Source organism: Argiope bruennichi, chromosome 1 (genome assembly GCF_947563725.1).
Source record: "Argiope bruennichi chromosome 1, qqArgBrue1.1, whole genome shotgun sequence".
In the NCBI taxonomy this organism is placed as follows: domain Eukaryota; kingdom Metazoa; phylum Arthropoda; class Arachnida; order Araneae; family Araneidae; genus Argiope; species Argiope bruennichi.
The window spans coordinates 122827793-122853062 of record NC_079151.1 but is presented as its reverse complement, the minus strand read 5'-3'; the positions used below and the strand labels follow the sequence as shown (position 1 = coordinate 122853062).

Below are 25270 nucleotides of genomic sequence, written 5' to 3'. Positions count from 1 at the left end.
CTCTAAGGTTTTATAGCTAACACTTTCTCTAAAATGCTTTTTATGTTTATGTACTTTATTAATATTAAAACAATAATTAATGATTGAGGCATCTTAACCGAACACAGGTACTTTATTATTTGTGGAATATGTGACTCACAGTGGTTTAAGTTTGTATTCGTAACTGCAACTTAATAAAAAGATGTAAACAATTTCTAACGTGACACTGATCAAATTTCAGATTTTCATTACTCGTTTGATATTGACTTAAATATTTAGCGTTTATCTGTATAATAATCTTAAATATGAGTGACAAAGTGGCTGTTGATAAAGCTACTTTCAATTTTGGTCAATGGACAGTACAAGCCAATAAAAGCCATATTTTGCAATCGAGATGTACTCAACCGCTTCAGTGTAATGTTCAGAATGAGGGAACGCCGGTTGACAAATCTGTTTTGTGTGATTTTTGTTTGTAAGTTTCTCCTTAAAATGTTGCCTCTTTAAGAAAAATTTTTTGCTGGTCTATTTCATTTCCCAATATTTTTATTTTGCTCCTTTTTACCCGAAATCAAGTTATTTCGATTTCTTATATAGTTCATAGGAGTTTTTAGTTTAAATATTGATCTTACTATTGAAAATAATGTTATGCATCGAATATTTAATTCGACTAAATGCAACATTTGGGAAATTTGGGCAGCGTTTTTTTTTTTTTTTTTTTTTTTTTTTTTTGTTTATGATGATATACCGATGTATTATGAACGTCACAAATATAATTTATCAATTATTAAATATGTCCAAAATCTTATATTATAGCCATATTTCAACTCTTTAATTTTTTTAAACATTTCTACAATTTTTAGAATTAAATGTTTTTTTCCCAAAGATTTAATTTGTGACTGAACTAATTAGAATAGCTGAAATTCATAATTACCTTTGTTGAATTATGTATATGTAATTTCATTGTTACTTAAAATTGGCTCATTAAATGACATTTGATGGAATTGTATTTTTGATGTTACTATAAATAGAATGTCATTCTCTTTTAATAATATTTTTGGAAAATTTGCAGTATTGGAAATTTTATTTAATAATAAATTTTAAAATAAATATTCTAATTCTCAAATAAGAAAATTGTCTTTGTTTGAATAACTGTTACTTGTACTATATAATCTTTTTTTTTTTTTTTAATATTATTTGGACATCACTGATAATGGATGACAGACTTTTCCAGACAATTGAATTTGTTTATGATTTTTGATGTTATCTATAAAAATTGCAACATATTTAATAATGTTCTTCAATTGATAAGCTGCAATTAAATAATTACAAAACTCATGTACAGATTAAGTAAAATTAAAACACAAATATATGATTTAATGTTTCAAGAAAAAATAAGCTAAGTTTTAAAATTATTAAATGTATCACAATATGCAAGTTATCCAGGTTTTAGCATATTGACATTTAATTTCAAATGTTTGCCTTTTTGCATAATTCATGATAGATATAATGAAACTTCAGTACTTCATATACTGATATAGATGACAAGAATTTGTATCTTCTGCAAATTGTATAATTCTGTATGAAGATTGTATAATTCTGCAAATATTCTACTTCCTTGCATATAGCTTTCTTGGTCTTGGTATCATTAGCAGTTTCAGCTTCTACTTCCTCATCATTATCTTTTCTCTTTTTTTAGCACATATTCGATTATTTTATCTTCATCAAGGCAGAGAATATTGTATGAAAATAATTGTTTGACTATATTTTCTTCTTATTAAATTATATATATATAGAGAGAGAGATGCGATTCTTCTCACAAATCCATGGTTTTCTGCTTTCTTTTTAAAAATTTTTTATCTTTTTATGCTTTAAAAAAATTTTGCAGTTCAATTGTTTAAAAGGACTATCTTAAAGATAAAATGGCTACAAATCTCTGTAAAACATAAATTCAGCTGCAAGGAATTACATAGTAGAAATTCTTAGCAAAAAAAAATGATAAATAATTAAGTTTAAGGGAAAAGCTAGTGGCAAAGGATTCTACAAAGAAAATATCTGACAAAGTTGCAAGTTTGCAGAGAAATATTCGTCTTTAAAAAAATGAGATCCCAGGTCTCAAAAATTTCTTCCGTATCTGAATCTTGTAAACAAAATGGAACTGTTTGTTGTACCAATGTGATTGATATACAAAAACAAATTATGACATGTCAATGAAAAACACATAAAAAAAAAACAGAATGAAAGAAGCCAGTCATCAGAAGTGTGATATGTTAGAAAGATCCATTGACTAAAAGTTGCTAAAATATGCTCATGGAATATGTTTACAATAAAACATAGGCTCTCCCCCCTCTTTTTTTTTTTTTTTTTTTTTTTTTTTTTTTTTGCCCTACATGCATTTAAATTTGTCCTGGACAATATATTTTTTTAAATGCCTTAGGGAGAATCATATTCAGTTAGTTTTACTTTTATAAATATTTTGAAATGAATAAAAAAGTTAGTTGGCCTATAGTTTTGATAATTTTTCCTATGTATTGAATATTGAATTGATACTTTTTATATGTTTTTCTTTCGTGCGTTATTCTGCGTCGCTATTTCGATTTCCACTTTTTTCCCTTTTTATCAATCATAACTCTTTTTATATATTTTTCACTTCAAGTAAAATACTAATACTTACAAAAGTATTAGTATCTGGATATTGCTTTTTAATTTAGAGTTGAATAGGAGAAGCTTAGATTGTAATTTATCTTTTTGTTCAAAAAATAATGTTGAAGTGAATTTGCTATACTCTCCTAATATTCTTACAATTTTCTATTTCAAAAAAGAAGAAAGGAAGAAAAGATAATGTTAATTGTAAATAATCATGCTATTTCTCTTTGTATACATATATATTTAGAGAGAGAGAACAATTAAGATTTGTGTTACACAACATTTTAACCTCTGGTATCTTGACTTTTTTCTTATAGAATTTAACTTTTATTTATAAATTGGTACATCTGTTGAATTGATAGGCCTCTAGAATTTCATTCCTTCTCATTAGAGGATCTGTTTCTTCCTAATCACTTAAGCTTGTTATTTTATTTCTTGTGTCCTAGTTTGCTATTTTGTTTATGTTTGGTAGTTTGATTGTTAATGATGATGAATAAAAATAGTCATTTCATGGACAACTGAGAGAAAAAAAAATGTCTTATTGTTGGAAAAGATGTGAAAGCACTTTCTTATTTTACTGTTAAAATCCCCTTTTTGAAAGTTATAATTATCGTAGATCATATTTTAATGATTAAAATATCTGTACTATCTTTGTTTATGTTTAATAGTCATAATATTTTTTTAACAATGTGTAGAAGAAAGTAATTCTAAGAAAATAGCAATAAAATCTGTATAAATATCTTAGAAAAGTGTTTGCATTTTGTATCATGGTTTAGTTACTAGACTGTGAACCATAAGGTCCCAGGTTCTATCCTCACTCATTCCATATCACTAAATTGGTGACCTTGGACAATGAACCTTCGTAACAGCTGTTGTGGCGCCATCTACCCGCAACCAAAGTCGTCAGACTAACTTGACGCAGCAAACAAAGTCGCCAGACTTACTTGGTGCAGCAGCAGCGGCAACCACTCACCCACACACACTCGCTATTCAACTGGCTACTGGCCTATTAGACAACAGCTAATAACTCAATACATCACAACTCAACAGTCATATCGTTCGTCTCACCTCCGACTCACTGGAGGAAGAGTACTGTGGTGAATAGCATATAAGCCAGTTAACAACTCCGCTACATGAGCGTACGCTTTTGTATCATGGTTTAGTTACTGGACTGCTAACCACAAGGTCCCAGGTTCTATCCTAGCACATCACGTATTACTAAAAAGTCATGCATTGTGACTTGTCTGTTTTTGTTTCAAGTAACTTACTCATCTAATAGTAGAAAATGTACAAGCTGGCAATTTATTAAATATGGTGCAGCTATTTGACTGTTTGAGCTGCCTTTCATGCATGTGTATTTTGCACAAGCAGCTGGATAGAATTGTTTCTATTAAAATTTTACTGTAGTGGTTAAAAAATTTGAATTGCAACCCATTATAGAATCACATAGAATAAATTTTAAATCATGAAAAAATTCCTTGTTTTTGCTTTTGTTATATTTTGAGTATTAATTTTGCAAAATCAAATTATGAAACTGTTTTCAAAATTCTTTATTAAAGTTTATCAAACAAATGCATCAAATGTGAATGTCAAAATTTCTTGTATATTTTATTTTCTTATTTTTTTTAAGCCTACAGTTGAGGTTGTAGAAAATTTTTTTACCTAATTATTAAATTTTATTTTTAAAAAATATTTGGACTGAAAAGTAGTAGTAACAATTCAATAAGCTCTGTTTTATAATATAGAATCTCCTTGACTTACAAATAAATTTCATTTCTATTTCCATTAGACTGTTGTAAAAATTTTATATAAAGCACAAAGATTTAGTCTGTGTTTGTATAATCATTATACCTAGTGGGAAAAATATATATGTACTCTATAATTGTTGTTGTTGTTGTTTTTACTAATCTCCATGGCCTGACTTATCCAAATCCAAAAATCCGTTGACAAGAAGAAAGTCAAAAACGATGAAGGGAGAAGAATAAATTTCTCCCCAAAGAAGTCCTAAACAGTCTAGAATATGTTCAGCTGAGGCCTGATGTTGGCAACATTTCGGGCAAAGAGGGTAAGATTTTTCACCCTGAGAAAAGAAGACATTTAAGGTGGCCATTGGCAAGGCGTGACAGGCAAGTGTTGGTTTTTTTATCACAATGAAGAATAAAGGACTGGCCCGGCTTATTGGCCCTATACCAATCGAGTAGGGGGAACCATCCAATTCTTATTTAGGAATTTCGCCTTCCTTTCTTTGCAAGCCAGTCTGCTATTTCGTTACCAAGTAGATCCACATAAGATGGGATCCACTGGAAAAGAATATCATGTTGGAGAGAAATCAGCTTCAACTTCTGAAGAATAGACAAACTTGCTTTATCTCCAACATAGGTCCAATTGTTAAGGTGTTCCATTGAGCTGTGGCTATCAGTAAGAATCCAAAGGTTCTTATAATTATTTTTATGTAAAATGGTCGTAAGTCCCTCATCGATTGCTAGAAGTTCACTTCTAAAAAATTTAACAGAAGTCTAGATTTCGTTGGCATAGAGAAAAACTAGACTGAGGAGTTACAATATAGATGCCACTACTTGCAAAATTGTCAATTTGCTGCCATGAGTATGCAATTTAATGTCACATTTAATTATTAATGACTTCTAAGGCCAGTTAATGACATCTTTTGAATGACTTCTAAGGCCAATTGTCTAAGGTGTTCTGTCGCATTTTCATTTTTATTAATGGGAACAGGGAGGTTGAAATAAAAGCGAACCCTGGTAAGTTCTTCAGTTGGATTCATACAGGAGTGAAGAGAATGTGGCTCTACATTTTTAGGAATTACATTCTGAGACAAGACTTGACTAAAGGGACTATTTTTCTTGAGTCTCTGGAGATTAATCTAATTACTTAGGTATTTTGAGGTGTTATTTTGAATGCCATAACTGGAAAGTTTATTGTAATATTTGATAAGGTTAGCATGTCTTCTTAACACGAAGAGGTTTCAGGTCGGCTTCATAAAGGACAATATCTGAGGGGCAACTTCGTTTCAGGCCAGTTATTATACGAGCTGCACTCAGCTTTACCTGTTCAAGTTTCTTCAAGTTGGAATTGGAGGCACAGCAATAAATTGGGAATCTATATTCAAGTAAAGGTCTGATGATAGCTAGATAAGTAGTTCTAAGGGTAGTAAGGATGTTTGATCGTTTTCTTGCTTTTGAGACGATGTAATCAATTTGCTTATTACTTGTAAGCTCAGATTCCAAAACAAATCCTAAGTATTTTGGGTGTTTTTCATATGGAAGTTCTTGATTTTCAAGCATCAATTTTGGTTTGTAGTTGTATAAGTGTTTATTGGTTGTAAAAAAGGTGGTAATCAATTTGGCAGGATTAAATTTGAATTTAAGTTCTGCAGCAAACTCGGTCAAGGCCTTCAAAGACTCATTAAATTTAGACTCTAGAAGGTTTATATCGAATCCAGAGCTCCAAAGCGCAATGTCATCAGCAAACATACCAATGTGTGTTCCAAAAGGGATAACTTTTTCTGCACCTGCTAAAAACAAAGAGAATAGTGTTGGACTAATCACTGTACTCTGTGGGACACCTTGGCTAAGATGAAAATTGTTTGAAAGTGTCTTATTGAACCTAACCTTGATAAATTTCTGTTGTAGATAATCTGAGATCTGGCTTGTGGTTATGAGCATCTCTGATAGTCTGTGCAAAGTAAAGAACTTCATCAGTGTTACTGTGGCCCCTTCGAAAGCCATATTGCTCACAAGGCATAAGATTGTTTTGGTTTAGGAAGAATTATTACGAATAAGGATCATTTTTTTCTATTACCTTGCTAGTTGTACATGTAAGTGCTATTGGTCTAATATCCTCAGGGGAGGAAGAATTCTTGTTAGGCTTTTTAACTGGAATAATGATGGCCTTTACTTTATAATACATACTGCAGGGGTGTTTGTGCTCCGGGGAAACCCCGGAATTCCGGGGATTTTGAACTTCGATACCCGGAAATTCCGGGGATCGTCGTTCAAAAGGAAGTAGGAATAATAATGAATTATTTATTTTGATCTGGGCGATTTTGTTTGCTTTGAAAGCAGAAAACGCAAGGTCAGCGTGTGTGGTGAAAACTTTTCCTTTCTTTCTCCAAAGGCAGTGATAATGCGTGAAAAGGGGGGGAAAACTTCTTTTTTGTTCTTTCCTTATTGCGAGTTATGACTCATTCCCCCGTTTCTCGGATATTCTCTTCTGGATTCTTTTCGGCAAGTAGGCGCGGCAGAAAAAAAAGGGAGAGACTTCGCGACCAGATGTGCGATCACGTGACTCTGGGTTCAAAGGTCTTATCTCTCCTGGCATGGCGCCAATAAGTAGAGAAGGGGGATTTTTCGCCGTATTAGCTATTTGTCATTGATCGCTTCGCAACTTTTTTTTCTCCGCTGTGTAAAATTTTCGTTTCATTTATTGATGCACGTGTAAATTTTTCGTTTCTCTTATTGAAATATTTTTTTATTTATGTACGCAAGAGAATTTCACTTTGAAATTTCAGCATATGAAACAGAAATTACCCCTTAAAAATTCATATCTAATTAGTTTTACAGCATTAGATTCAGAGCTAAGAGGTAAAACCAGTACAATATTAGCTTTTGAAAAATTATCATCTTTTATGTCCCATATTTTTAGTGATAATGAAAAGTCAAAAGTAGAAGCTGAAATAAGGTTATACCAGAGTGATATTGATATCACCAAAGAAATGCTCTACACATCTGATGAAAGTGGAAATCAAGTCAAGTGTACAATTGATAAATATTGGTCTAAAGTTTTTAATTTAAAAGATTGGCTAAATTGGTCAAAGCCTGCCTTAGCTGCTTCCATGGCCCATTAGTGGAAAGTGCATTCAACTTAATGGATACACTTGTCACTGACTATAGAACCTCTCTTAAGATTGATTCCCTAGATGCAGTGCAATTAAATATGATTTAATGGCTTCTAAAGAAACCTCATGTGAAAAATATGGCTCAAAAAATCCAATGACTGATCCAATTCACAAAGATCTCTTACTGAATATGAACAGAAGTTGGAAAACATATCAAGAGGACTTAAAAACATGTATTTCGGATGAGTCACCTATAAAAGTCTCTGAAAAACCTTCTACATTAGCAGAAAAGCAAACTGCTTCTACCTCTGCATGTGCAGTTCTCGAGGAAATTTCTTCAACTGTAAATGAGGAAAATAAAAGTCAATCTTCCTGCAATTATGAAGTTCACCACAAAAGAAAGACAAGCCCACAAACATCAGAAAATAAAAAAAAGCAGCAGAAATTAGATAATTTTTTTAAAGAATTAATTCAGGTAATGTAAAATATTTGCATAAAATGTAGTAGTTTATATGTTTGAAAATTTATGGTTATTAATTTTGCAAAAAAAGTAATTCATTGAACTTTTATAATTAGGTCATTCAATATTTCATAATTGTAATTTTTCATTTCTCTCTCTCCCCCCCCCCTTCTCGAAACTCCAAAATGCCGGTAGTAAGTCCGTAAAAGTTTCAGGGGATTTTTTGGGGTCCCACAAACACCCCTGATACTGTAAATGAAAATATCATGTAAAGTTCAAATTTAAAAAGAAAAATTAATGAAAATGAAAACTATAATTAGTAGTACTACTGATGGTCATAGGTTCCTAAAAGTGAAGAAGATAAATTGAATTTTTGTTAAATTTTATTTTATTGAATTTTAAAATGAATTAGGATAAATATTGTGAGATTTTATTTATTTATTTATTCTTCTTCACTTTCATGTAGGTATGAAAAAGAACTTGAACTTCCACAATTACCAGAAATGTTATTTGCCAGCAATAGCCTAAAATTAGAACATGATAATGGTTTTGGAATAGAATTCAATGCTTTAGATGCATTGAAATTAGTAGACAGTAAAAATGATGTCATGAAAGTTGCTGTGGCTGAAGCCTGGCAAGAATCAAGGTCAGTTTATTAGTTTTTATATATATCCTTTTAATACTGCATACTTTTATACTTTTAATACTGCATACTTTTAATACTGCAATTTCTTTCTGTCTCATAATGTTTGTTTTAATTACAGAGTGGAAGACTGTAAAATAAAAGATGTAGTAAAGCCATTCGATTGGACTTACACTACTCGTTATAAAGGAACATTATTTGGAGGTACTGAAATTTTCAAAGTAAGCTTAAATTTTTCTAATTCATTCCAAAAAATTTTTAAAGTGTAATAATCTGGAAAATAGTTTCTTGCTCTTGAAAATAATTTTAATAACATAACTTATTTTTTTAGGTGACACCAACAGAAGAGCGAATCAATGTTGAGAAATTGAAAGTGAAATCCAAAATTTTATTTTATCAGGACATTATATTATTTGAAGATGAACTGGCTGATAATGGAACTGCTCAACTTTCAGTTAAAATGGTAGACTTTTTAAAATATAAGCTTACTCTATTAATGCAGTAAAATTTCTAAGTAAATTGTTTTGAATTTGTTTTTTTTTTTAAATAAAAAATAGTTTGGCAAATTAAAATGAATTTTGTAAACCCTTTTTCTAAAGGTAATTATTTATATATATATAAGAAAATTAAAAATATATGCATTATGAAATTTTAATTAAAATTAAAATTTATTCCTGAAAACAAACTAAAGAAATTAAAGATTATTTCTGAATAAAACTAAAAAAGATACAATTGTATTTAGAGAATAAATATAGAACCAAAAAGGAAGAAATGAAGAATCCGGCCTGCAGACTTTCTCAAGGGTCACCCTAAGACAGGGATTCAAACAAGGGATTTTTTTTTTGTTGGTGGTCTGACTTTGTCCAACAATATTGACCCCTCATGACCTGAAAGTCCCCTGAAATTGAGGCCTTAGAGATAAACCATCCCGTCCTGAGGGTGACCCTTGAGAAAGTCTTCAGGCCAGATTTGTAATTTCTTCCTTTTTGATTCTATGTTTGTTCTTTTCGCTAATATTGACTTGGTATTTTTACTGATTTGGTTATATATATATATAGCTAGAAAAGCAAAATCATTGTCCAGTTTAATTTTAAAAGTATATTTCAATAGAATTCTTCTAAATATAAAAAGCACCAAGATGAAGACAGTTGTAAATAAATAATTGAATTAAATTCTAAATAAATTTTTGTATAAATATTTTAATTATCCAAAAATTGTTAATGGCAAAATTTTGACTTCAAGATATGGCTAATGGGGAGTAAATTGACAGATGCTTTGAAAATTAGGAATAGATATTCTCTTGTTATATGAAGTAAAAAAGAAATAAGGAATTCATGAATAAAACACAGAAGTTAAATGTAACTATCCCATAAATAGAACACTAGACTTTAATGGGCTAATGTATTAAAAGATTTCGAGTATTTCTGTATACTTTGCTCAATTTTATGTCACATTTTCCTATTTAGAATTATAAATAAAAATTACTTTGACTTAATTATTGGAACTATACAATTATCTGAGAATTTTGATTGAGTGATACAAAAGAAAATATGTTATTGTATTACTTCTAACATTCTGCATGCCCTGATATCCAAGATGATTGCAAAAATCATTTATTATCTTCTAATTTTTAAAGTATTCTGTGTACTTAATTTCTAGTATAGTTTATTATTTGATTTAAAATATGATTTGATTATTATTAGTACAGAACATTTTTTTAACAAAAAATATCAAATTTATCACACATATAATGAACAAAGTAAACATCATTGCTCTCTAATATTGTTTTGTTTACTTGCCTAATTGTTGTTTAAATAAAGTAAAATTTATTAAAAGCCAAGTTAAAAATGACTATAATTGACTATGAAAATTAAAGAGAAATCTAAACAAATGAAAATGTCATGCAAGTAATTTTTAAATATAATTAGTTTTGAATAATTTTAAAATATTTTTTTAATAATACTAGCAACTAGAATTTTATAAAATAGAATTAGTTATGCCAGTAAAAGTCCATTGGCAAAAATGTCCATGTGAATGAATATTTTTAGTTTTAAAAGAATCCGTTGAATTTCCCTATATATTTTTTAAAAAACATTTTCACTCCTCCTTTTCCTTCTGAAAGTGAAAATGAAATACATTTTCTTCTTTTTTTTTATTGAGTTCAATTCTTAATCTACTCATCCTCTTTATCATAAATGAATAGTATTGATTTGAATTTTAATTGAGTTGTAGTTTTAGGATGAGAAAATATTCATTGAAGAAAATGTAAATCAATTCTATATTTTTAAATATATTATATTATTTACAAGTTATTATTTTTTAAGTAATCCTTAATAACATCATGAGTAATGAAATTGATTATTCTACAGTAAAAATGTTTCCCTTTTTTAAATGTTAGGTTTGTCTTTTATAGAGGATTATGCCCGATAGTTTCTTAATACTTCTGAGGTTTTTCTTAAGAGTGGATAATGTGCTGGTGCGAATAATCGATACTCGAATTTTTCATGAGGTTAGTACTTTATTCATTTTAAGTTTAAAAGGCTGATTTTAAATACACAGACTGCTGTAACTTTCAAAAAAGAATGTAATTTCCATCTGTAATATTGTTTACTTATTAACATTAAAAGAATTCTTTATTATATATATAAATTTTTACTTATTTATTCTGAAACAAAATTAGTGTTTAAAAATTTTCTAAATTTTTCTGTAATATTGTTTACTTATTAACATTAAAAGAATTCTTTATTATATATATAAATTTTTACTTATTTATTCTGAAACAAAATTAGTGTTTAAAAATTTTCTAAATTTTTCTTCTTAATATATCTTTTTATAATAATAGTATGAGTTCATATTGATTGAATAATATTCTCATTAGAATCTTTATATTTTTCTAGTATATTATTTCGTAATATTAGATAGGTGAATATACATAGCTAAAATTAATAGCTATTTATATAAATGAATTTATACTAATATATATTATTAGTATAATATAATATAATAAACAGTATAATTAGTATAAAAAATAATTTAATGACTTTAATTATTGTTTATTCATAAGTATTTTGAACACCACAAAGAAGTTTATATTGATAAGTAAATATTAATATTTATTATGGATTCATTCTGAGCTTAAGTTATAAATAACTTATGTTCTAATTCTATGTATGATCATAATGTCATCGATAAATGTTATGAAATATAAACTCTAGTAACATTTTGAATATTTTATGAAACACTTAAGAACAATTAATATTAATACGATAATTATTAATTGATTTTTAAAATATGTTTTGAATGACTTGATTTAGTTTAAATCAAATTCATTTCATCTGTTTTAGTGAGCAAGCATTTTTAAATAGCATAATTTTGTAGATTTACATTTCAGTTGCTGCTTTCACACTAAGAACATTTCTAAAAAAATAATAATTTTATTATGTAGATAAAAATTAGATTTGTTATGTTTGTTGTCAAACAAATAGGATTTTATTTGTCTGGTAACCACTAATAATTTACTAAAAATTGCTAAATGTTTTTTTTTTTAACAGAACTGAAAAAAAACTTTATGACATAAAAAAAAAGATTATCAGTTCTCAGAATTGAAAAAAAAAATTATTTTAGGATTTAGAATGAGCTTGAATATTTGAGAACTTTTCTTTAATGAGCTATATATTTAAATAATGAAATTTGATAGTATAACTGTCATAAAATTAAACTAAATTATTTGTTGTTTTTATACTTTTTTGAAAAAAATTAAAGAAACAACAAAAAATTTCTCCTAAGTCTTTTCATTATCATTCAAATAGTTTATAATGTGATATTCACCTTATTACTGTGAAGTGGAAATATCAAAACTTAAAATGTAAGAAATTCTCTTCTGATTTTAATGCATTAAGAGTAATTTTACTCTTCTTAAAAAGTTATTAAAAGAACAGAGATAAAGATGAGCACTTACTCTTTTTTTTTTTTTTTTTTTTTTCTATTTAGCTATAATTACAAAACATTAAAATGAAATAACTGTGAAAGATAGTAATGTAATTTTTTAAAAATATTTTTGCATAGCTCTCTCTTTCTCTATTTTTTAATTATTGAACAAATACTACAGCTAATTCATTCATGAAAGAGTGAATAATTTTTTTTTTTTTTAATGAAATAGGAGAAAAGGTGTAATGTTTTTATGATCCCATAAAATGAAATTAGCCTTTTCAATTCAAAGGAATTTAGAAATTGTTATAGATGTTTATTACATTATTTTATGATAATCAAAATTCAAGGCTTGGGCAATAGATGCTATGTCTAGTGTTATATAACAAATATTGGACAACTTATGTAAAGGACTAGACAAGAGCTTGGCTTTCTTTAAGCTACAAAGGGAGCACAAGTTGAAATTTGCTAAATCTAATTGGTCTAATCACAATTTATTATAGTAATTTACAAAAATAAATACATGTTTAAATGTAACAATTATTGATCAGTAATTTTTTAGAATCAGGACTAGACTTTATGCATATATTGTATTTCATTTTTTTTTTTTTTTTTTTTTTAAATTTTCTGAACCAGTGTATCTTAAACTTTCAATGCTCATTTTGAAAATACAAATTAAGTTTGGATTTCAGAAATCTCTAAATTAAAAATAATGTTTTTAAGTAGGTCAGGATGAAGTAAATTCTGCGTCCTGTGACCTCATTAAATTGTAAATAACTGATTTTAAAAAATAGGTGGTACATGACATTTTATAAATCGAATTATATTAATTCAGTAATTATGCAAAAGATTTTTAGTCTTGTTAGATTTTATTTTGCTTCAGTATATTTGTTTGTTCTTATTGTCCTTATTTTTCATTTTTGGACAGTTTTATTGTTTTATTTACTAGCTTAAAATATAGCAGAATTAGACACCTCATTGCTAAACAAATACTGAAAACAGCAAGACAAGCTGAAATAGCACTTCCTCCACTGATGGACACTTCCTGGAATAGCTTGAAAAAAGACTGTTAACCTAAAACTAAATCTAATCAAGAGGAATGTGATGGCATTAAGTGTCCATTTGTGCATTAATCCATTCTGCCTAAATATTGTTTTCAAAAACAAAAATACAATTGAATTGTAAACAGAAAATATAATTCTATTCTTTTTGGAGGCTTTTAGTTTATTTTAATGACCATGATTATCTAGGAAACATATAAACATTTTTCTCTTGCTTATTTAGTATTAATCACATGCAAAAATACTTCTGAAAATTAAATTTGATCAATTACCTGTAGCGCAGTTATCCAAATAGACTTTAAAAAAAAGGAAAAAAGTCAAAATGAAGAAAATAATAATGAAAGATAGTTAGTGGCTTCATCTTTCCTCAAGCAAAGAAAATTATTTTTAGCAATTAAAATAGGGTGCACAATATTATATTGTTCTTGTGTAATTTTAATATTAATGTATGTGGTAATGAGAATTTATTTATCATAATTATTTATGCTGTGTCTATTTTATGTAATTCTTATATTATCATGTGAGAACATGATGTTGTTTTGGATAGGGAGTTTTGAAGCACGAAATCGCTTAGGCAAAGAATATTGAAGCTCAAAATCGCGTAGACTATGAGTAAAGCATAAAAGGCAATTTTCATCATCGTCTTTTAATCGCATATATTTTTTTTACTTGTTTTTATCAGTATTGCATTATTATTATGTATGCATTTTTAAAAGGTTGACCTGCTTTTACCAGTATTGCTTTAATATTATGTATGCTTCTTTGACAGCAGATGCATTTTTAAAAGGTTGACGTAGAACTGTAACATCTTAGCTGTTATTTCATCTGCTGTCATCTCAAAATCGGTCGAGCTCCCAAACTTTGTTTATCAGCTAGAAAAATTGAAATAAAGTATAAAAAAATTATCATTATATATAGACAGAGTGAGAGGGGGGGATAGAGATGTCTCGTGATTGTTTCAGACTGGTTTAAACTGGTTAATGACTTAAATTAAGACAAATAATGACTTAATAATGCTCTCACGTGATAACTTGAAATTTGCGATTGTAGATTTCATTTTAATTTTTTATCTATTATTTACAATTTTCTTCTGCTTGTATATTTAAATTAAATATAATTTTGTAATTAAATTTTTAATTTAATTTCTGAGAGCCCTAACTGTCACTGTATAATTAGGATAATTGAATCTCTATTGTACTAAAAATTGAATGGTTTTCTACATAAGAATTTCTATTAAATAGTTCAAAAATAGTTTAGTAAAATGAGGCTTAGAATATTTTGTTTTGTTTTGTAATTATACATACATTATTATTAATAATTTATTTATTTATCTCTGAACATGGATTTAATTCATACAATTTAACTTAATTTTGTTGTTTGAAACCTTGTGATTCTGTCAGTAGGCATTTCAGCTTATATATAAACTTGTATAATCAATGTGTTGTTTTGGGTTCATTAAAAATTATTTTTGATGTTTAATTGTGCTTAATGTATTTTACAGATTGGAAAGAATTACCTTTTAAGGGAACATACAGCAAAAGAAAATAAGATAAAGGATCTACAAGTAAGTTATTGGTGATACAAATAATAGTATATATGAATCTCCTGCCTTTTGTCATGTCTTATTGTTGTCTATAAAATTTTCAGTTTTCTTTTTAAAAATGACTTGCTTCTTAATCATAATAATGTTTTTTGTCTGATTGATATAAATATGAATAGTAATGTAATATCATTTTTCAGGTGGTATTTTATTCGTAAATCTTGATGAATATTATCTTTTGGAATGTTTAAAATAGAAGCTCAAAATTTGAAATATTTTTTGTATAATTTAAGATAAATTAATCCGTTAAAGTAGATAAACATTAAATAAGATTATTGTGTGTTAATAAATAGAATAATAAAAAATGAATCTGTCTTGAAGACTTTATCAAAGATCATTTTCAGGCAGGAATTCAAACCAATGATTATTTTTTCAATAAATAGTTTCATAAGTTTTAGTTTTTGATTATTCCTGATTTGTTAAAGTGTATATTTACTGAACATTGTATAAATATTTTATTGAATTCCTTTTAAATCACATGAATGAAATTTGATTATATTCTTGTCTTCCAAAAAAGGGTAAGTTTTGTTAAAAATGATGCATTTTTCATAAGGCAGGTTATGCGTTAAAGTGTAGTAAATTATTATTAGTTATAGATTTAAAATAAAAAGGATGTATATCTTTATGATTAACTTAGATATTTGTTATCTTAACTTTTTCTGTTTCTGCTGTCCCCAGCCCCCTTCTGAAAATTTCTTCTTCAAGCAAATTTTATCATTTGAATAATGCATGCAATAGTGTGCATTAGCAATGAAATGAAAGTTTCTAATTTCTTTCAACAAAGTTTCGCTTGCATAATTAGAAAAGTGATATGATAATGAATTATTTGCATTTTTTCATCTAACTTGCATTTTAATCAGTTTTTTCTCATGAGTTCGCTATGTTATATGTTTAGAAAATAAATTATTTAGAGAATTCTTAATTTATATTTTTAATTATCCTTGTTTTTTCTTTGAGTGATATAGCTTAAACTTGATTGTACCTGGTATTCAGAGGAGTAACAAAGTTTCACTAATCAGAATATTTACTTTTATTGTTATTATTTACTTATGTATTTATCATTTTTATATTATTGTAGATATAATAGTAATTAATTGATTTGTAATTATATATAACATACTTATGATAATATAAAATATTAAATCTAAATAAAATACTGTATCATTTATTTTCCTCTTTTCTTAAGAACAAATATAAATGTTGACTAAAAACTCACCATAATAGAGAGAATTTTTGAAATTATATAGCTTGTTGAAAAAAGCACTAATTTTTAAAAAAGTCCACAAGTTTTTTTAAAAAACAATCAAAATCAGTATATTTAAAAGTTAGGTTGTTTTGTTATGAAATCGGCTCTTATCAAATGAATACTTAATGTGGTTTCTCCCTGCAGATCAACATGTTTAAAAAACTTGTTTATTTTGGCATAATGACTAATAGGAAATATTGTATTTATTGGAAAATATACATTATTGAAGTTGCAGAGCTAAGCAGCCATCCTATTTGCAGCAGGAAAGATTGGAACTTATCCTTCTTGCCTTTATGCTCATATGCTCATGGTTTATACATGCTCATATGCTCATAAATATGCTCATGGTTTTATATTTTTGATCCTTTTGCCTTAATATTCACATAATGAATGCTCTTTCTACTTATTATGAATTATATGAATGAATCTGTCTATTATAAATTAGCCGTTTAGCTTATAATAAATTATTTCTAAGAGAAAATTTTAATTCATTTTTTGAGTAACAGTCTGATTAACTAATAATGGCATATATTGAGAATCCTGCTCAATAATTCTAAAAATGCATACTATTTTATTATTAAAAACCAATGTAAGATTTTCGGTTGAATAGAACATACTGACAATTAATAACCCTGAATGGCATATAAAGTATGACAAAGTATTGTAATAGTCAAAAATTTTGACATATCTATGTATTGTAGACATCTTTGAATCGGAAAAGCACATTTTTCTAAAATTACAATTGTCAATCTGTTAACTTGATAGGACAAAAATTCATTTCTGAAATTTGCTAAGTGATTTTTGCATCAAATTTATAGATTTCTATCAAATTTTGGACAATATCCATCAATAGAAATTAAATGTGTGCATGAATTTGGTACACAGTTTTGTCAACAAAACTGCAGTTCTATATCAAATTTTGGATCATTTTGTCTATGAATTGACCATCTTAATGTTAGCATGTATATGAATACAATAACTCAAAATTGTAATGATTTTAATTAAATGAAATTTAGTATGTGTTTTTGTTACCAACATTTTGGATCTTTATCAAATTTTGTTTTTAATTTTAAGGGAAAAGAATACCATTGAAAAGAGATCTTGTTTTTCTTTGTTGTGTTACAAAGCACTCCATTGTGTCTCTATATTTGAAAATCAGAAGGGGGCATTCCTCTTATTTTGTCCAATTTCCATTACTGTAAAACTCTTAAAAATCATGCCACTCCAAGCCAAACCTAATCTGTAATTTCCGTGATTGTATTAAAGAGTGTATAAGAACAAACATTTTTGGAAGTCCACCCCTGCTGGTGGCACATCTTTTACAGCACTCCTTGTTTCTGACGAAGAGCTCATACATTACCCATGCATTTTCATTTTATATATCTTTTTAATATCTTCTTTTAAAATGCAACATAAATTCTATTTATACATTTATTTCATTTTATTCATTTAATCTAGGTAAGCATAGCTCTACTGAATACTCCTGCGGACCTTTGGGATCATCTGAGCACAGTGTCATATGAAAATGAAAAAATTGAATTCTAATCATGTAACAGATATTCTGTATCATCCTGTAAATATATTTTATTATGAAACTAAAAGGTTCATTTATTCCTCTAAACATCTGTTATTGTCTTTCATACCTCATTATAGAAATAAATTGCAAACATTAATTTATATATCCTCGTTTTGAAGGAATATTAAATATTTATAAATATATAATTTTTTTAAACTTTGTAACATTAGAAATAGTTAAAGATCTTTATGAAATAATTGAAGTAAATTTGAAAGTATTATTAATAAAGTGCATTATTTTTTTTCTAATTGTTGAATCTTTTATTGCTATTAGATGAAGATAAATTTTAGAAAAACTTTGATTCATAATTTTTGATAACACAATTACTGAAGTCTTATTAAATGCCTTCCAAGACATTGTAGCCGAATTGAATTTTAGTAATTTTGATAATTCCTTAGAGAATGAATAGTATATGTAAATATGTTAAATAATACTTAAATATGTTAAATATTACTTTTTGATTGCATAAAAATATCAGAGGGCAGAAAGGAAAGATTTAATTTTAAAAGGATTAAAAAAGTGTATATGCTTGTATTAAATAATTGTCTGATCTGTTAATTTATATAAACTATTTCCATTTATAAGGAATATTAATTATTATTACAAAAAATAATCTATTCAGGTGTAAGCAGACAAGTAATTATTTCTAAATTAACATTCTTTTTATGTTTCATTGTTGTCTTGACTTATAACATTACTTATAGCATTATTTAAAGCATACTTTAAAATATTTTATTTGTATTGTACTTATATCTATACAATTGTATGGTTTCTTTTGTAAAATTTTAATTGCTGAAACTGTATAAAGCTTCGTAGAAATAAATGTATTAGCAATGAACTTAATTTAACAAATGCATGCTCCTTGCAGTCAGTGAAAAATATATTCATATTTAAATTTATTAAAATCTGTGTTATCAGTTTAGAAATATAGATCACAAAAATTTATTTATTTTAATTGAAAATAACATTGATTTGGAAATTTTACTAGAAATTGAATCACCGTTTAAAATTTTCCTAAATCAAGTTTGCAAATTTCTAAATTATTCAGTTTTATAGGAATAATTTTTATTTCTCTAGCTAATTCATAAATTCAGCCTTTTCTTTTTAATTAATGCTATTTTAAGGGCATCTATTATTTAAATTATTTATTTATTTTTGTTTTTATTTTAAAATGAAATGACAAATGATGATTTTATATAATTTTTTAACTGTAAAATGTAGAATAGTATTTAAAATATTAAAAGTTCCTTTTATGTAAATATTTTTAGAATTTTCATTTATATATCTGTATTGTTTTAAATTGCTTTTTAAATTTCTAAGAAATAGTTTACTTCTTATATGTAAAGTTTACTTCTTCAAAAATTTCTTACTTATAAGGGCTGTTTCCTTTTCTTTTCTTCTCCTACCCCCTCCTGTTTTACATTTTTAACATTAAACAAAAGTATAAAGCAATAAATGTGCCTGTTCTCTGGTGTAGTAATATAAAGCAATACTTTTGAATATATGGTTCAAATATATACATATATATATTATGTAAAAATATTTTAATATTATTATTTCTAGTTTCCTAGATTCATATTTTTTTGTCTTTAAATCCTATTTAGCTCATCATAATTTCAGATTTTTTTATATAACTAGTTTTTATTATGATGAAATAATTAGATATTTATTTTTTTATACATATAATATTCATATAATTTTAATTCGTTGCATTTTTCTAAATAAAATACAAAAGACACGTGCTATTAATAAATGAATGAATATTAATTACATTATTCTTATTTATGAAATGAATATTTCCCTTGTATGTGTCAGAATATTTGTAAAAGAAACTCGTTTCTAAGCTTGTGCTTTCTTTTTTAATGTTTAGAAGTAGGGTATATGTCAGTTTGTATTTCATGCAACCTTTGATGAATTAAAAAAATATATAAAAATAAAGAGTTGTTTATTTTAATTAACTTAATGTAAATTTATTATTGAAAAGTTTATAAATGTTTTATTATTTCCACCATTTAGAAATTGCTTCTGTATTGGAAACTTTTGTTTTAATGATGATACTCTTAAATAGGGTTGTCAGGTGCTACATGTGACTCTAAGTGATTGTCTTTGTAACTTAGCTGACTTAGCAAATATAACAGAATATTTGTAAAAGAAACTCGTTTCTAAGCTTGTGCTTTCTTTTTTAATGTTTAGAAGTAGGGTATATGTAGGGTATAAAAGTAAAATAAAAAAAACTGTGGTATTTTAAAAAACCTAATTATTTATGATTTTTAATTACAAACCACAACATTTGCCAATGTCTTATCATTAGTTATTTTTCCCCGATACGAAACAGTGAATATTTTATTAATGAATCTTTTATTAATTATCTAGCATATGCTTAAAATTCTAGTCTTTGTAAGAAGACTATTTAAAAAAAATAATAAAACTCTATCATCTTAAAAATTAGCAGGCAAATGTTTTGTGCTTTAGAACTTTGAAACTAGGGTTAAAGATTAAAAGAAAATTTTCTTTGTTTTCTGCAACTTTTTTTTTCTATAGATGTGGAAGCAATGCCTAACTATATGCAAATAGAAGTAATTGAGACTCAATTCTGTCCATATTTGAAGGCAGCATGTAGTGAAATTGGAATGTCTGAATATATGCCAGTTAAAATTGAAAGTGGCTGAAAACTGGATTTTACTTATGAACTTATGAGTGCTAGCAATTATTTATACAGATGACACAAATCTTTTGCCAGGTTTAGAAGTGCTGACCATTTGTCAGTTTTGAAAGTAATGAACAAGATCAAGATATCCCTTATGTAGAAGAGATGGCAGCAGCAAAGGAATGCCAAGTTATAAGATTTTTTTTTGTATTTTCAACATATATTTGTGTGTCTCTAAAAATTAAAGTTTTTACTCTTTTCTGACTACTTAAGCATAGTTTTTATTTACCAGCCATTACCATTTCTTTATTTTATTTACCAGCATTTAAGTTTGACACATTTACTTTTATACAATTAAGTAACCTCTGTGGAATATTTATTCCCTACCGTCACCAACCCTTATGAAATTTGTTGCAATTTCTTTTCTTCACAGATGAATCAAATGTCAGACTGATTTGTATTTAATTCAACAGAAATGAATTCTGTATCAACTGTTTGATTCAATATTTAAAATACAACTTTTTTAAAGAATTGTTATAATTCTTTTTTCATCATTGCTTACTTTCATCCTTTATTTGGTTGTGATGCTTCATTAGATGTATCTGGCGAATTTGAGTATTCTTCAAAAAGTTTCTCAAGTTCTTCAACTTTGCTTTCAAAATTTATGTTATTAAGTTTGCTGATGAGTTCAATGTTTGCAACAGCACAATCGACTAGGGAAAAAATTATTAAGAATTTCTAAGATATATAGTATGAAGTTTGAAACAATAATTTTAATGTATATACTTATTAAATAATTGTAATAAGTACATATGTGATTTGATTATTTTACTTCAAATTCAAATATTGTACTGAGTCAATATAATATTTGAATTGCATCAGTTGATTTATGTATTGATTGATTACTTTTAATATAATAAATTCAGAAACTGAAATTTAATAATATTTATTTTTGAACTTAAATAGCATGCAATATTTGTTTTCATTATGATTTTAATTGTTATTCTTTGTTAATTTTTATAAAATTGATATGTGTTTTTTTTTTGATTGTGAATTGAATTAATTTAATTACTTATTTAATTTTGGTCATAATTTAAAAATTTTTAAAAATTACTTTGTTAAAAGTGTATTTGTTATGACAAAGAAGAGAACCTATTATCTATTTTAGTATTGTTTTTTGAAAAAAATTAACTATGAATAAATTAAATGCATATTTTAAGTTATTATTTATTTCTCTAATGACTATTCTTTGAAAGCTTTGAATAAAAATGGAATCTTTTCTCTCGAACATTGATTGAATTACATTAATAAAATTTATAGGGTTTTTACACTTTTTTTTTTTTTTTTTTTTTTTTTTTTTGCTTCATTATAAAAGTTTTTGTAAGCATGAACACTACTTATTCCTACTTTTTAATGTAAATTTTATTTATTCTATATTTAAAATGTTAGATGCCTATAAATTTGAATGCATTTTGAACATAATGAATTCTCAGAAATTCTGAAAGTCTTGTGACTGAGTAATTTCCATTTACAGTTTTTTTTTTTACACTTTTCCTTGTCATTCAATTTGACTCACTCTACTGGTGAGACAAAATATACTGTCAGTTCTATTTTAGTGAATAAATTTCCTAATAAGTTATACATGACAAAGGAAATACTTCCTCCATTATATCACACACACTTTGTGTTTTATTATCATTTATTAAAGCTCTTGAAATTTATGAAAATATTTAAATTACTATATGGTTATTTTCAAACTGCATTTAAATTCAGTATTTTCCAAAAAAAAAAAATAATACTATTCTAAGAATACTACTTCATTGCAGTATCAAAAAACGTTTAGTAAAAAAATAGAAAGGTTAGGTTTTCAAAACATATTTAATATGCCACTTTAATAGATTTTCTTCCATAATGTCTAATCTTTATTTTTACATTAATGTATACAGCTTTATATATATAAAAAAAAATTAAGTTGCATGGCAAGTGAGTATAATTTAAGTATTTGAAAGCAGAAAAAAAAATGCATTTTTCTTGATGTAATTTTTTATATGTAAGATTTTTTTTTTTTTAATTTAGAATTTATTTATATAGCTTGTTGAAAATATTTACCTCTCATTTTTGTAACTTCTTCTTGTAATTTTTCGAGATTTTCTATAATGGCATCAGTTTCATCTGATATTCTTGAATAGTCAAATTCATCTGAATTCTCCTAATTAAAATTATTGTATTGTGCTTAAATTTGATAAAGCTTTCATAATTCACAAACATGCATTCATATTGATATAAATGTTCTTTTTTGGTATTATTTTATGAATTTATTAACCTTTTAATGTGTAAATTAATTTTAAGCATAGAGCATTTCTGTAAATTTCTTTTGAAATGTGTTTAAAATTCCAAAATAGCTACAAAGTAAAATTAAGTTTAAAAAATAAATATTTTCCATTTTAGAAAAAGTTATTGAGGAATCAAAAGAAAATTATTTTTTAAAATGTTTGTATGGATATATCTTGAAACTTTTAAAAACATAATGAAATATCAAAAAACATTTCTGAATACCTTAAAAATTTAATTACAGAAAAAAGAATCCAAGATGAGAACTCTTTGACTTCCAAAATTGACTTGAATGTCAACTAAAAATTGTTTAATAATTTGTTGATACATATTAATTTGTTAAATAAAGCAAGCAAAAAAAAGGGGAAGATAAGAAAATAGATAGGAAAGGAAATAGATAAAATAAAATAGGTGCAGGGAGTGAAATGTAACTGATTTATAACAGAATACTGGGCATTAATTTCAAATGTAAATTGAATACCATATTGCATATATAACTCTGATATAGTTCTCTAATTTAATAAACCTAAGTCAATTTGTATTTTAAGATTCTGAATTGAATCCTTCAAATTGTTTTTAAGAATCTGACCTTAAAAATATCGTTATAAGTGATCTAAAGCATTTATCCAGTAATAAAAAAGTTGTATGTTATGGAAACTGAATTTGAAGTAATATATTTTTATTCATCTCATATTCATGATAAATTTGGTTATTTTAGTGAATATATATTTTTAAATTTTTGTTTAATTTAAAGTTTATTTTTTATATTTAAATATTAATTGTTCAAGATGCATCTTTAAATTTGGATAATTCAATAAAAATGAGTGGTAAAGGGTTCATTGGCTCAGCAAGGAATTCTTTCACTAAAATTTAAATTCTTTCTAAAATTAAATTCTTTCTTTAAATTTTTTTTTTTTAACTCTAATTTCTACCAAACAATATCTAAACCCTAAAAATTTCTCCATGATCTTAAAATTATTTTTGCATGAAATTTCAATGCTTGATATTTTTAAGCAAAAAATGCTGTACTATTCTATGGCAATGCCCCAATCGTCGCCAAGCTTGAAAATCCACACTACTTTGTGTTGCGTCTGCGAAGAAATTGAATGTTGATCCAAAGATCTGCCGTGTCATCATTCAGACTTATCATTATTGCTATTATCTGAGATTCTGCTAATGAAATTTTCAAAAACTCAAGAAAATTTTGTTTTGGGCCAAGTGAGCACATATCTCAAAATGCTCATTAATAAATCATATTAGAACTACTAAAAGCAAATTAATAATGCTAATTTTGAAGGAAAAACAATTATGGTAATATAATTTAGGTATATGTACGTAATATTACTTACATTGTATTTTCTGTCAACAAAAAGTATAATTGTATTTGAAAGTATAATAATTTAAATTTCAATACTTATATTTTCCTTACATCATTGTTTAGATTCACTTTTCCTGATGTTTCTTGTATGGATGGATATTCTTCTGACATTTTAAATAGTATTTCCTGAAAGAAAATTAGAATTAAGTTCTAACTAAAAAGGGAAACATTCCGCTTGCCTGGAAATTGTTTTTGAACTTATCTTTTGTGTCTTCTAATAAAATATTGCACATGATTTTATACTATTCAATTACAATTGTGTTTACTTTCTCACTAAATATTATTATATAACATTTTTATTAAACCAAGCAAATGTTGAATATTTTTTTTATAATACTAGAAATTTGAAGTTTGTAAAAATCATTTAAAAAAAATTTCCAAAAAACATGAAATATGTAAATTACTTAGATTTGTGGAATATATCTTAATTAGAATTCGGTTATCTTAATTTCATCATCATAATAAAGTAAGAAATGAATGATGTCTTCCTGATTCTACATTTGTAATAAAGCAAAAAAATTTAAATGATTTTAGAGAATATTGTGAAGTTTTTCAACTCCCTATAAAAGCAATTTATTTTTAATTGTTTATTTTTTTTAAACTTGGTTATAAGATAGAAATTAGTTATTTCATATCTAACTAAATAGAAATAAAAATATATCAAAAGAATTCATTAAAATGATATTTTATCTGATATATATATATATATATTAATTATTGTTTTTTAAAAAGTATTTGAGCTGTAAAATTCTAATATAATCAATGCAATTGCTTTAAATTCATTAACTATGTGATGGTTTGTGAAATTAAATGCTCATAAATTGAACTACTTAAGTTTCTCAAAACGGTTATAACAATAAAGCTAATATATTTTTACAAAAATAGTATTAAATTATATATAAGATAAAATAATATAATATAAAA

The 25270-nt window shown here is 26.1% G+C and overlaps 1 protein-coding gene across 6 annotated transcripts; it reads left to right on the top strand.

The window, feature by feature from the left end:
- Positions 1-175: 175 nt before the first annotated feature.
- LOC129976719 (TIP41-like protein) lies at positions 176-24461 on the top strand. Of its 6 annotated transcripts, none has more exons than XM_056090452.1 (8): positions 176-451; positions 8404-8583; positions 8702-8801; positions 8912-9043; positions 10994-11089; positions 15070-15132; positions 17873-17987; positions 24410-24461. In XM_056090452.1, the coding sequence occupies exons 1-7, from the start codon at positions 285-287 to the stop codon at positions 17957-17959; spliced, it is 825 nt and encodes a 274-aa protein (XP_055946427.1). In that variant the 5' UTR covers positions 176-284; the 3' UTR covers positions 17960-17987; positions 24410-24461. The 6 variants fall into 6 exon arrangements, with proteins under 6 accessions (XP_055946427.1, XP_055946418.1, XP_055946409.1 ...); XM_056090443.1 differs by lacking the exon at positions 24410-24461 and adding an exon at positions 20532-21415 and having other exon boundaries at positions 17873-17963; XM_056090434.1 differs by lacking the exon at positions 24410-24461 and adding an exon at positions 20532-21415.
- Positions 24462-25270: the final 809 nt, after the last annotated feature.

Excerpts from the sequence above, each read along its gene's own strand:
- LOC129976719 (XM_056090452.1), top strand. The coding sequence starts at position 285 with ATGAGTGACAAAGTGGCTGTTGATAAAGCTACTTTCAATTTTGGTCAA. Across the intron at positions 452-8,403 it reads GTTTTGTGTGATTTTTGTTT|GTATGAAAAAGAACTTGAAC; the intron begins GTAAGTTTCTCC and ends ACTTTCATGTAG. Across the intron at positions 15,133-17,872 it reads ATAAGATAAAGGATCTACAA|GTAAGCATAGCTCTACTGAA; the intron begins GTAAGTTATTGG and ends CATTTAATCTAG.